We start from the raw sequence: 14244 nt of genomic DNA on the forward strand, positions 1-14244 counted from the left end.
TTTGTGAAAAGTGTTGGTGCACAATTTCAGAAGCGGACGTCGCTAGCTCAAAGCAGCTGTGCTCCAGCAAATAGATCCCGTTTCCTATGAAGTGCAGGTGCAGCCACCAAGTGGAACCTACACTTGGAGATGTCATCAGGACCACATAAGACCATGACAGCATCAATGCTTGTGAGGGAGGGAGAGCGTGATGTCCCTTACCCCATGCCAGAGGCACTGCATGTGCCAGTAAATGCACCAGTTTCTGCACTTGCCGTCACAACAGCTCATTGTTCCACTGCCAAGGTCGATGACATGGACGCACCTTGGAGAGATTCAGACCGACGGTACTTCAGCACATAAGACAGCCTGACCACTAGCAACTGTCATGAGTATTCAAACTGCGGTGGAGAAGGTGTTGTAGGTTGCCACCAACATTCAACAACATTAAAGCTTTCATGTCAGCTGGTGCTCTTTAAAAGCCGAGCACCATCCCTTAGCATGCCAGAAAGGAACCTGGTTGCCACCTAATAAACAGTTTCGCAGTTGGTCATCACCTTGCTACCTTATCTACCCACGAACATCACACCTAGGTGCATCTTAAATGATACAACCTTTCAATACTGCATGTGGCTACCAGCCCACTGTGGACATTCTTGAGTGCTGACATGCTCGTACACCAACCCTTGAATTTTATCCATGCAGCAGGAAATTGGGAAGACACAATAAAAACATGAATTGCTAAATTCAAGTTACATACTGGAATTCTCACGGAGTACAACAAATGCACACAGCTTCCCCCTCTCTCTGTCCCCCCCACTTTTTTTTTGTGCATATATCATCTTACTACGTTAACTTTCTAAAAGCTTCAACACTGGGCAAAAGATCATTTCATAAAGTCTGCTGTTCACCAGTGCTTTTGCAACCTAACAAAGTTGTTAGGTTGCAGTGTTACCCATAAGCATTTTACATCTCAGAAATGCTACAATGCTCCCACTCCGCTACTCTGACAAAATGTATGTGACCACTTCACCCTTCCCAACATATCACTTAATTCTCGCACTGCAGTCACGCGATTGTTGGTCTTGGTTGTGGTTGCATATTTGTTTGTCTGTGCAATTATCAGGTACAAAGACTTTGAAGATTTTTTGCACTGTCAGAAGGAAGAGCATAGCAAGACATGGGCATAGCAAGAGTGAATGATATCACACATTTTCACCAATTTCCAGGGGCTCTGTGAACTCCAACATAGAAGCCTGTCATATGCATTGCTCGCTGGCAAAAATATGTTTATGCATATTAATGGCTGCATCTTGTTGTTGAACTTAAGGAAAAAATAAAAACAGCCACAACATTGTCACACTGCAGTCTTCTATATATATTGAGCATGATCAAGTTCAAATTCAAAACTGCTGAGAGAGATTTGAATACATATTACATACAGTCCTTTTTCCAACTTTTCTATACATTTGTTTGTTTGTTTCTATAACTTCCACCTAGCCTTTCCCTTTTTCTATTCCAATTCTTTACTCCATTATCATCTTGTTCTTTCTCTGTAAATGTTTTTTGAAGCAGCATTTGTAATGAATGCAGTGAGCCACTTTAGCTTACATAAACCTTTAAATTCCGGCAAAAAATAAGAAGAATACATTCAGAAAATGTAATTTTTTTAATTGCCAGCAATTTAATTGGATAGCAATTTTTTTTCCAGATTTGAAATATGCTATATCTAGCATAGGGACAGTCAATTCACCACTTGTGTCTGAAAATATGAAATAATAAGAACCACGTATGTTGACTAGAAATGCTAGAGTTGACAGGGGTACAGTTGTGTCGCAGCTGCTCGATGCTACAGGTACATTTTAGAACAAGTATTTGTTAAGAAAGACTTCCAAATGTGAAAAATCTAATTTCTTGAAGAGTGGCTGTGGAAGATTAGAAGGTTGCTTTCATATGACAAATCTCAAAACTCGGTACGAGGCAAAGTCCCACACCACACTCCTTACACCACAAGCATCTTAGCCTGCAGACTTTATTGTCGGTGTTGCTTCGACTTTTGCAATAGACAATGCACCAACCTGTACGACATTCCTTTACTGCTGTAGATGGGATAAAGTCCACAAAATGCCATGAAGTTAGATGAGTAAGGCCTGCTACTGAAGAATGTGCACGCTTGAGGGGGCAGCAACACCATTACACGTGACAGGAAGCCACCATATTTAAGATCTCTGCTGGACGAAAGGAGTCCGTAGGTGCTTTAGTGGCCAAAGAGAGAACTCGCCACAACATCAAAATGGATTGCACGAGCCCGGCCTGTTACCGGAATTTAGAAAGGCCGCTGAAACATGTGGACAAGAGAGGCTCATCCTTAGCGCTTTTTGCCAAAAACATTTTAACCGAGTAAGACTCGTCCACGGCACTTACAAGGTTAAGTAAGCTAATTTGAAGTGGTATTCACTTTACTCTCGTTCTGTATTTTTTTCATCTTGACATATTGTCAATTGGGCAGTGCAACAAAGAGGTCTGGCAGAAAATTAGAAAGGTGATTGAGCTTTGAAGATTTTTGCTCAGGGCCAGGATAATGTAGTAATACTATTCCAATTATTTTCCCTGTCAGTGGTTTTGCTGGCACTACACTCAAGTCATCACAAGAACAGGCCAGCCACAAGTGGTGGATGATATGATATGATACCATATGATAGCAGTGGTGATGAGGAATAAAATTTAAAGAAAGGAGTCCTTACATTGTACTGGCCCTGATGTAAATATAGCATCTAGAAATGTGTACAAATCTGCATCGTAAAGTTAATACAAATGAGAAAAGACAAATAGAAAATGTCAGGCTTAGTGACTGTGACTACATGACCTGGAAGGTTTCAGTTGTTTATGCTCTGAACTTTCCACTGACATTACATAATATGTCTGGTCTGAATGCCTTGTCATCTGATCATCTGTGCAATTGCTAACCTATTTAATCATTAGCCCTTCAACTACTACTTCCAAAATAACTCGGGCACCCACACACAACTCCTGCCGTACTCAGTATACTCATGTGTTTTCACTGCACTCCCTGCCTCTGCAGAAGCAACCTGTGCAAAAAATTGCATTGCGTAGCTGTCGTGCCATCTATGGTTAGGCCATCTAAATGCACAAAAACCTCGCAAGTTAAATTGCAGGTGGAGCAAATGCCTGAGTGCTCTGTCACTCTTTCACAACAGTGCAGTCATGACAAACTAGTGTGGCAGATCCATCCACACTTTGACAGGCGAGGAGATTTATGAATACTTGAAGAATTATGAATCAAAAAGAACTGACGATGGAGAACCAGTTTCTATGTAGCATGACATGCTCACTGAGCCAACATGAGAGAAAAAAAATGGCCGAGAATGAGTATTGGAAGAGCAATCGTGACCATGACCAGTGTAACATGCCCGTCCAAACTATGACACATAAAGGAATTTGTGAACTGTTTACAAACAGTGAAATAGGAAAGAATGGTGACAAAAAAAAAAAAAAAAAAAACACCTATGGCAGCATAAAACGTCCACTGAACATGCGAAATAAACTCGGCAGGGGCTGTGTAGCAGTTGGAAAAAAAAAAAAAAGCTTGGCAGTCAAAGGGTTAAAGCTCAAAAGGTTGCTTAAGACCACGGAGCCTAAGAACCACCCAGGCACAGCACAGCTGTCACTCAAACATCAACTGTAGAATAGCTGACACTTTTCAGTGCTTTTTCTTTACTTGTTAATAGAATTTTAAAAGTGGCATATAGCAAAAATCTACTCATTGAGATGGATTACATCAAGAGGCGGACATTACTCACACTTTAAATCAAAACGTATAAATAACTAATTACCAAAATTGCACTAATTAATGTTTAGCTAATTACTAGGGGTGAGTGAATATTTAAACTTTTGAATATGAATTGAATATGAATACTTAGCTTTGAATATTGAATAATGATATGCACATGCATTAATTACAATTTTGGTTATTTTAACATGTTGGAACACTGCAATTGCATTGTCAATGGTAAAAAATTACACTAGTAGGCAGTTATACAAAAATATTGTGTTATTGACTCATGTTAGCTTGGTAAATTGATAATTACCACTAATTATCTGTTCTCGCCAACCTCTGCCTTATACAGCATCAAATGCCCATGAACTCGGCGACATGTGGCCCCATGCCAGCCATCCCTCATCACAAAGCTGTGCTCACACTAAACGAAAATAAAGTGGTGCTGTAACATATGCTATGACCGTTGCTTAGTGTAGGACCTTTAGTGTCATGCTTGTGGGTGTGCTACGTGAAGAGAATGAACATGAGATAGCACATGCAAATAAATAATCCAAACATATTGCAAATCAATAATCAAAATGCATGCAAGAAATATGTCACAACAAAATTGCCAGAAAACAAAACACGCAATATTTAATGTGACATAAGAGGACATAGTGCACCAAGAAACAGCGTGAGAATTTAGTAGCAAGCTCACAGTTTAAACGTCCATCATCCAACACAGTGCAGCAATGTCGGTTCACCAGTAGAGTTTAGCGCTGTCGCTCCTGTGGATGTAGAAGCCTGGTTGATTGTAAGTCTTGGTGGCAATAGCGGCAGCGACTGGCGGAGCTGTCAATGTTTTGGTACAAACACCGTCATTTTGGTATAAACGCCGTATAGCAGCAGCATTGCGGGTGGTCAATTTGAAGTGGCTGGAATTCACATTCACGGCATGCCCAAACGATGCAATGTTTCGTCAAGTGCACGTAGAGGTGAAATGCTGCTTTTGCTCAGTTACCGAATAAATCGAGCAGTGTCCCTCTTTGCGCCTGGCCTCATGCAACGATGCAGGTCAGCTTCGTTCTTGCAGGCCTCTTAGCATCTGCCTGATCTGAAGTCGAACATGTCTCTCCTCCAACAGCCATTCCTGGAACCGCAGTCATACGACACTAACCGGGATGCAGTGTTTCCTTCTTTTGCATGCTTCTCCACCAGACAACTGTGCTGAAGCACCTTTGTTTTGGTCTGTTTTTTGAGGTTTGACTGTCTGGGGGCGCTCTTCAGAATTTGGTCGGGTGGCCCGATGCCACTGTCTAGCTGTTGCTTTAGGGTGCAGCATCTGGAGTCTTGTGGGGAAGTATCGCAGTCACTACGATTGCCTCCCACCTAAGGAAGTTGTATGGGAGGGGCCCAACTTTTCACAATTGTGCTGTCCCGATCACACATGCTGACACAAACACACAGACATGGGCACAGATGTTCATTATCAGGTTCACTTGCGGGGTGTCCAATATAAGCATAACACAACATTCACATTTTGCATGGAAGCGTATGCACATACATATCAATATGTCTTGCCACAAAGAACTATTTCGTGTAATGAGGCACGCGCCCTACCCGATACCCTTCATTAGAATGGACTCAGTCTAGGCTGATCTGGCCGTAACCCTGTTACTGACTGCTTCGACGCGGCACTGTGCTGGGGATCATCTTTCTGCTTCGCTATCAGATCAACAGGGTTCACATGCAAAAGATTAACCTGACACCACGAGAGGCCAAGCAAAAAGCCATTCCTGTGACAATGGCGACTGCCATCTTTTTGGTGGTTTTCTTGGCAGCAATATTGCAGGTACCATCCACCATGGATACCGACCGATTGTTCAACTCAGCTACATCATTCTGCTGAAGTCAGCTTTTTGCATGCCACAGAATCATGCAGCCTCTTCCAGCCAGGGCCAAGAGTAGAAGCATCTCCTGCACCCTCAACATTTCCCACAACCACGTCAAAAAGTGGGTCCTCTATGCAAAACACCGCCAATCTGCTGGTGAGAAATGGGGAGCTGATGTCTACTTTCGCCTGAGCTAGACACATGACCAACTGGTCTAGTAAGCAAATGGTATGGCTCTTTCCAGCAAGTTTGTCTTCAGGCACCAGCCAGCGCTTGACTTTCACTGAAGTACATCCAGTGTACCGTAATACAATTACGCTCCCAAACATGCCATCTGCCATTGGAATTCTGTTCAGTGCCGATTTCGTTTTTTTTTTCCTTCTTACATCTCAACTTGAGTGCCACTGGAAACAGCCTTTTCTTTCAAAAGCACTTAATCCACTTGCAATGATGAGCACAATGCTTGGCCACTTCTGCCCTCCTCAAAAGGACAGGCTCCTGCCATGTGGCCACTCCTGCGACATTTTGGGCAGGGAGCCCTCTTTTGAATAGGTGGTCTAGTTTTTGACCAACAGTCTGCCGCCCTATGCCCTAGCTTGTTGCAAAGGAAAGAGTGCATCTTTCCCTTTGCACTGTGCCCGTCTGGGACCCTAGCTTGCCCTGCACACTTTCAGGTTCCATGTCCTCTTTGCTCTTTTCAAGGGGTCATCGTACCCTGAGCTTCGAGGTAGTGGTCTGCAGCCTCAGCAAACTTGTGCAGACCTCTGCGTAGGTAGACATAGGTACTCCCTGTCTTAAACATTTGCTGCCAGTGTTCGAAGTATCCCGTGAGATGACAAGCAAACTCTGTCCCTGTTTTGGAGTTTTCCGTTCTGGCCATCTCGAAACTTCGTTCTGTACCCTTCCTCAGTGTATTGGAAACGCTGTAGGAAGGTTTGCTTCAGCTTAGCATAGCACATGGCATCGTCAGTTGCCATATGACCCACAGCGCTTAGCGCTTCTTCAGTTAAGCATAAATTGAGACATAACGCCCATTTACTTCTTGGCCATCCTTGACTATTGGCCACTCGATTTCAACTCGGTGGATACACACGTTAACCTTGGCTTTTCCCCTGTTGAACGGGAGAGTGAGCTTGTGCTGGCTTTGGTAACCTTGCAAGGAATTTGATATCGGAACGGTGCTAGTTGATGGATCACTGCCAGTCGCTGGAGCTAACTTTGTTGCTGGAGCCAGTCTTGCCCCCAACCCCCCCCAACCCTAGTTGTGAATAGTAGCTCAGCAAACCAATTACTAAATAATTAATTACTAAACCTCCCTAATTAAATGATCTCCACAAAGAAATGGTCCTCAGTCCCCAGTGGCTGCGGAGCAGCTGACCAAGGCGGCGGTCAGACTTGCAACGCAGCAGAGGGTGCTGAGAATATATGGGTCCGGACAGGCCGCCAATGGAAACTGACCCTTGCAACGTTTAACACCCGAACCCTCTCGAGTGAGCAGAGCTTAGCAGGACTCTTCGAAGAACTATCAGACATTGTTTGGGATGTTATCGGCCTTAGTGAGATTAGAAGACCTGGTGAGGCTTACACATTGCTGAATAACGGCCATGTCCTCTGCTATAGAGGTCTCCCAGATAAGAAGCAATACGGGGTGGGATTCCTAATTCATAAAGACATAGCGGGCAACATTGATGAATTTTACAGCATCAACGAGAGGGTAGCAGTAATCGTAATCAAACTCAATAAAAGGTATAGATTAAAGGTAGTACAAACCTACGCTACAACGTCCAGTCACGACGATGAGGAAGTAGATCAGATTTATGAAGATGTTGAATTAGCAATGAGAAAAGTGCAAACGCGGTATACAGTAGCAATGGGGGACTTCAATGCAAAAGTGGGGAAAAAGCAGGCGGGTGAACAGGCAATTGGCAACCACGGTGTCGATTCTAGAAACGCTAGAGGCGAGATGCTGGTAGAATTCGCAGAAAGGAATAAGCTGAGAATAATGAACACTTTTTTCAGGAAACGTAGCAACAGAAAATGGACCTGGAAAAGCCCTAATGGTGAAACAAGAAATGAAATTGATTTCATACTTTCTGCCGATCCCAGCAAAGTGCAGGATGTTCAAGCAATAGGTAGGGTAAAATGTAGTGATCATAGGTTAGTGAGGGCCAGGATCCACCTGAATTTAAACAGAGAAAGAGTAAAATTGGTCAAGAAAAAACAGGTCAACTTAGAGGCAGTAAGAGTAAAAGCAGACAAATTTAGGCTGGTACTTGCAAACAAATATGCAGCTTTAGAACAGAGGGATGATGATGATGACATAGAGGTAATGAATGAAACCGTAACGAGGCTGGCTTCAGAGGCAGCGATTGAAGTGGGAGGCAAGGCACCAAGGCAACCAGTAGGCAAGCTCTCCCAAGTAATAAAGGACCTAATAAAGAAACGACAAAGAATGAAAGTGTCCAACTCAAGAGATAAGATAGAATTCGTAGAATTGTCTAAACTGATCAACAAGGCGAAACTAAGTGATATTCGAAACTAAAACGTGAGAAAGACTGAAGAATCTCTAAAAAATGGACGCAGCCTGAAATCGGTGAGAAAGAACCTTGGCATAGAACAAACCCAGATGCTTGCAATGAAAGATAAGCAGGGTAATATCAGCAATCTCGAAGATATAGTAAAAGCAGCAGAAGAATTCTATACTGAGCTGTGCAGTACCCAGATGAGTCAGGATACCTCAATTAGAAACAGTAATGAACAGGATACAGAAACTCCTCCTATAACTAGCGATGAGGTCAGAAGGGCCTTGCAAGACATGAAACGAGGAAGAGTGGCAGGAGAAGATGGAATAACAGTCGCCTTAAATCAAAGATGGAGGAGACATAATGCTTGGAAAACTGGCAGCTCTTGATATGAAGTCTCTATCGACCGCAAGGGTCCCAGAAAACTGGAAGAATGCAAACATTATACTAATCCACAGAAAGGGAGACAAAGAATTGAAAAATTATAGGCCCATTAGCTTACTCCCAGTATTATCTAAAACATTCACCAAAATAATCTCCAATAGAATAAGGGCAACACTGGACTTTAGTCAACCAAGGGAACAGGCTGGCTTCAGGAAGGGATACTCTACAATGGATCACATCCATGTCATTAATCAGGCAATTGAGAATTCCGCAGAGTACAATAAGCCTCTCTATATGGCTTTCATAGATTACGAAAAAGCATTTGATTCAATAGAGATACCAGCAGTCATAGAGGCATTGCGTAATCAAGGAGTACAGACCGCTTACGTAAATACCCCAGAAAACATCTACAGAGATTCCACAGCCACCTTAATTCTAGACAAGAAAAGTAGGAAGATACCTATAAAGAAAGGAGTCAGACAAGGAGACACAATCTCTTGAACGCTATTCACTCCGTGCTTAGAAGAAGTATTCAAGCCATTAAACTGGGAAGGCTTAGCAGTAAAGATCAACGACGAATACCTCAACAAGCTTCGGTTTGCCGATGACATTGTTCTATTCAGCAACAATGCAAATGGGTTACAACAAATGATTGAGGACCTTAACAAGGGAAAGTGTAAGAGCAGGACTGAAGATTAATATGCAGAAGACAAAGATAATGATAAATAACCTGGCAAGGGAACAAGATTTCAAGATCGCAGGTCAGCATCTAGAGTCTGCGGAGGAGTATGTTTACCTTGGTCAACTAATCGCAGGGAACCTGGACCATGAGAAGGAAATTCACAGAAGAATAAAAATGGGTTGGACAGCATACGGCAGACATCATGAGCTCCTGAATGGAAGCTTACCGTTATCATTGAAAAGGAAAGTATACAATCAGTGCATTTTACCGGTGCTGACATACGGCGCAGACACTTGGAGGCTGACAAAGAAGCTTGAGAACAAGTTAAGGACCGTGCAAAGAAAGATGGAACGAAGAATGCTAGGCATAGCTTTAAGAGACAGAAAGAGAGCAGTTTGGATCAGAGAGCAAACGGGCATAGACGATATTCTAATAGACATTAAGAGAAAAAAATGGCGCTGGGCAGGTCATGTAATGCGCAGACCAGATAACCGTTGGACCATTAGGGTAACAGAATGGGTACCAAGAGAAGGGAAGCGCAGTAGAGGATGGCAGAAGACTAGATGGAGTGACGATATTAGGAAATTTGCTAGTGCTATTTGGAGTCTGTTGGCGCAGGACAGGGGTAATTGGAAATCGCAGGGAGAGGCCTTCGTCCTGCAGTGGACATGAATAGGCTGATGATGATGATGATAAATTAAGCTTTTACTTGTATAATACTTCCTTGTGTTTTCTGTGCAAATATACTCACCATGGCCAGAAATAAAGGTGAAAAAGTTGTTCAAAGTTTCTTTGATGTGGAATTGAGTTTCAGCATAACAGGACGACGCTGACTTCTTCAGAGTTGGAAAATTTCCCTGAATGCCTGTTTTTGGCATTTTATTTGCAGAAAATTGCAGTTACTGCATATGGGACAATATGCCAACAATGATGCCAATGTGATTTTTCTTGTAGCTGACCTTAAGAATGACTATGCTGAGATTTCACATGTTTTGCAATGCTATGTTTGACCGAAAAACAATGCTAGACACATGGGCATGCTCCAGTTGTCTTTGATAAGATGAACGGACTCCGTATACCATGGATGAACCTAGGTCATCTTCGGAAGCAGTTGTTCAAAACGTGTGGACTCGTCCATGGAGCTATGTCTATGCCATCAAGAGCAAAAGTCTGGACACTGTAGCTGCTGAAAATAATTAAAATTTGTAGCCAAACTATACAAACAGTCTCAAATATTATGAAGCAGTGTACCACTTGTGGGCTACTAATACAGCGCACCTGCCAATTCTAGGCTGAACATGTGAGGTAAAAGCAAATTTTGTCTTTTTTTTTTTTCTGTTATTACTCCTGCAGTGTGCACACTTCTGCACCAGGTGGTACATCAGCCAGGTGTTAGCCTTAAATGGTGCAGGCCCACAATTCCAGTTTGCAGGTTTTAATTGTGGATACAAGTATATGAACATCATAAAGCGCAAAGGATGTCCTCACCAGTCACTAGGTCTGTTCTCAGGGCTGACGTGATCCCTGCGCACCAAGAAAGGTTGCGCACGAACGCCCTCAGGCAGCCTAGCTGGGAGCAGCATTCCCGAGACACCTTCACCACGTTCCAGCTCAATAGGGCACCCAGAGGCATTGGTGCCAATGACTCCTCCAGCAGTTCCAAGCAGCAGGAAACATGGGGGTGGCAGGAGACTTGCTACACGCTGAGTCACTGCATCAAAAAGCTGCCTTAAGAGAGAAGTACATGATACCAGAAATGCAGACAACTGGTCAAAAAAACAAAAACGCATACTTGTCCAAAAGGCAAAGCATTGACAGCGATGACAACGTATTAGACTATTACATGAAGTAAGGCTTTTATTATAGTTTTATGGGCACTGTAAATTGCATAAACATTCACTTACTAACTAAACATGGCATGGTGTCAAATGGCCAAAAATACACATGAACAGAGTTCACTTGATGACTGGGAGCACTTGCGGTCACAACACTGCCGTGATGAGGAGTGCCGGCAGTGGGGAGTGCACATGCTTGTCCCAAAGCAGACATTTCGTGTTACAGCTCCCTTCATCATTTCAATTGTGTCACGCCTCCAATATTCAGTAGATCACGTCGCCTCCAACCCTGGGTGTGCATCTAACACGGTTCAAAGCCAACCCTGCTTGCTGTGCTCGCATCAAAGCATCAACCATTGTTTGGTAGAATGGCAGCCCTCAACTACTTTACTACTTTGACTAACTTCCCTTCTACCACATTCCTCTGCTTCTGCTCACGTATGAGTTTACTTAGTAGCCTCCTGACCTGGTTCACTAGTTGTTCCCTTTCCTGCTCTAGGTGGGCTATTGCCTCTTGCCATCTCAAACTGCAGTTCTTCCAAAGGTAGGGGACGCTCATACTCCATACAAAGCACGCTAGCGCTCTTCTTCCCCATGATCCTGTTCTAACGTCATCGTATAAATATAGCACTACCTCTAGAAAAAAGATTGCTGTAACCTAGGCCACGATTTTGTAGCAATGCCTTTTCCCGAAGCTAATGCCTTTCATGCTCTTTGCATTCGTCAGTGGTCAAGAGATGCTCCACCCCAAGTGGAGTGTTGAACGTGGCCACTCACGAATGCAAAAAGCATCGAAAGGTATTAGCATCGGGAAAAGGCATCGCTACAATATTGCGGCCCTACTTCAATGAGAGTGAGAAAAGGAGAGAGAAGCTGGAAACCATAAAGAAGATAAAAAAATTTAGAAGGCAATGCAGCCCCCAGTTTTAGTTGATGAAATACAAAGTATTCCTGAGCAAGTTGAGGGTGAGAGAGGGGCGAAGTTGCTGTATACCACACTTTATTGCGTCACTCCCCATGTGAGGGAAGTAGGATCATCGGACTTAAATTATTTTAACTTCACTATCTTCGGGATTTGCTCACATTTTGAAGTATGATGACGTGTTAAATTCATTTTAAATCATTTCGGGATTTAACATGTCAAAACTATTCCAAATACGAGGCACGCCGTTAATGGGGAAAAGCATCCATGGCATCATGGTTACAGTATCAGGCTTCTGTGTTAGATGTCCTCTTTTCAAATCTGGCTGTCAGACAATTTTATTCATTGTTATTCTTTTTAAATCAAAATTTCGCCATGATGGCATAACAGTGAATGCGATGGCCCCATGTTAGTATATTACACAAAGAAAGGCTCCTCCTAGCTTTAGTGGCAGTATGAATTGCAGTAAACATATACTGCCTAAGTAAACATGGGTGGTGTGAGATGCATAGACACACATGAACAGAAAGAACTCGATGACTGCAAATAGCATTGGCTAGAACTACAGGGTCTTGTCTTGTTGGCATTGTCGCCTTGTGTCGACCTCACGTTCCCATACTGTGGTTTTTTTTTTATATTCATTTATAGAGGTACCTCACGGGTTCCATATGGGAACATTGTGTGAGGTGTGTGTACATATTTTAGTTCTACAGCGAGCGATTAAGACAATATAAAATAGAAGAAAAGAATTACAAACTCTTGGTTGCACCAAATCCAAAATAAAAACAGAAATCAAACATTTATACAATATTAAGGAAAACACATAAGGTTATGGATCTGGAAATGACAGGCTCTTGGTTGTAAGAAATACAAAGCGTACGCGGAAATCAAACATTATACGATGTTAAGGAGGACTCGTAAGGTTATGGACCTTTATAAACAGGTGTACCTAGCCAAGAATACATTTATAGTGCTGAAGAAAAAGTGCCTCCAGCAGTTTCCTAAAGTTTTCGGTACCTTGATCATTGGCGATATTACCTGGAAGATTATTCCACATCACAATGACACGGTGGCAATGCAGATGTGTTAAATGCATTAGTGTGACCATAGAGACGCTGAAAACTGAGATTATTCTGCCAATGATGGAAACAGCAATAAGGTCTAAGAAACAGCAATGAAAAGTGTTGTTTGCTGTTGATGATTGTGTGCCGCAGGCAGATAAGCGAAATGTTTCTACATGATTAGAAAGAAGGAAGTGATAGCGATTGTTTGATTCTAGTCATGCTGGAATGTCTGCTATAGTCACTGACGATGAAACGTGCGGCACAATTTTGAACTAATTCTAAACATCAGATTAGATAGGCTTGTTCGGGTGACCATATGGGAGATGCATATTTGAGTTTAGGATATACTAATGTTTGGTATGCGAGCTTCCGCGTGGAAACTCAAGGCTGCCACAATGTGTGCGTGTGCTTCGCGATTTTGAACTGCAAGGTTTTGTCAATGTTGTTGCTTAGCCTCGTGACCCCCTGTTGCCGCCATCCCATGTCTGGGCATATCCTGCAATGAGCTGCAGCGTGTGCCGCACACACGACAGCAAACAGTTTCTGCATCTGGACTAACGGAATGGTTATTGCACGTATGCGGGCCCTCCTTGCTTCAGTGTGATCAGCTAGGAGCTTCTCAGCAGCGTTCTTATAATTAACATGCGGAAGCATGTTTGCGCGAAGTGAGGGGTGCAGTGTTTCACTGCAGAAACCCCGCATCAACCAGTACTACCATGGCTACTACATGTGGGAAAATGCAGGGTTTGCATAGCTGTGTTGCAATTCGCTCCAGCAAGCAAAGCTGTATAATCTGAAATCTTAGAATACAACTGCTACTGTGCGCCAGTCTGTGCGATTAAAACACAAACCACGCCAGACATATTTCGCCACCTTGCGTTCAAATTCTGACGCAACAACAATGAAAGATTGCATGGAGTGTTCATATAATTGGTATTGTAATAAAACATGCCACGTACCTCAACGTGCTGGCTTGCATGTGGGAAATGCTTAAGGATGGTCTATTCTGCATGCTGGCTCATGCACCCGTGGTCTAATGGTTAGAGCATCCTGCTGCTGTTCTGGGGGTCCTCTGTTTGAATCGTGCTGTCTGACAGCATTACGTATGTTTGTTTATTAACATATATATTGTAAAGGTGTTTATTAGCCACCAGCGGTTGGGTCAACCGTCAGTGCAGGGCACGGA

At 43.1% G+C, this 14244-nt stretch overlaps 1 protein-coding gene across 2 annotated transcripts in view; it reads right to left on the minus strand.

The window, feature by feature from the left end:
• The window catches only part of LOC126545683 (F-box only protein 22-like), a 43102-nt gene that overhangs the window by 10504 nt on the left and 18354 nt on the right, over window positions 1–14244 (minus strand). For both annotated transcript variants that reach the window (XM_072286655.1, XM_050193625.3), the window contains one exon: window positions 10726–10948. In XM_072286655.1, the coding sequence (XP_072142756.1) occupies window positions 10726–10948 (223 nt within the window). The remainder of the gene's footprint in view (window positions 1–10725; window positions 10949–14244) is intronic.

Source organism: Dermacentor andersoni, chromosome 1, assembly GCF_023375885.2.
Source record: "Dermacentor andersoni chromosome 1, qqDerAnde1_hic_scaffold, whole genome shotgun sequence".
NCBI classification, from domain to species: domain Eukaryota; kingdom Metazoa; phylum Arthropoda; class Arachnida; order Ixodida; family Ixodidae; genus Dermacentor; species Dermacentor andersoni.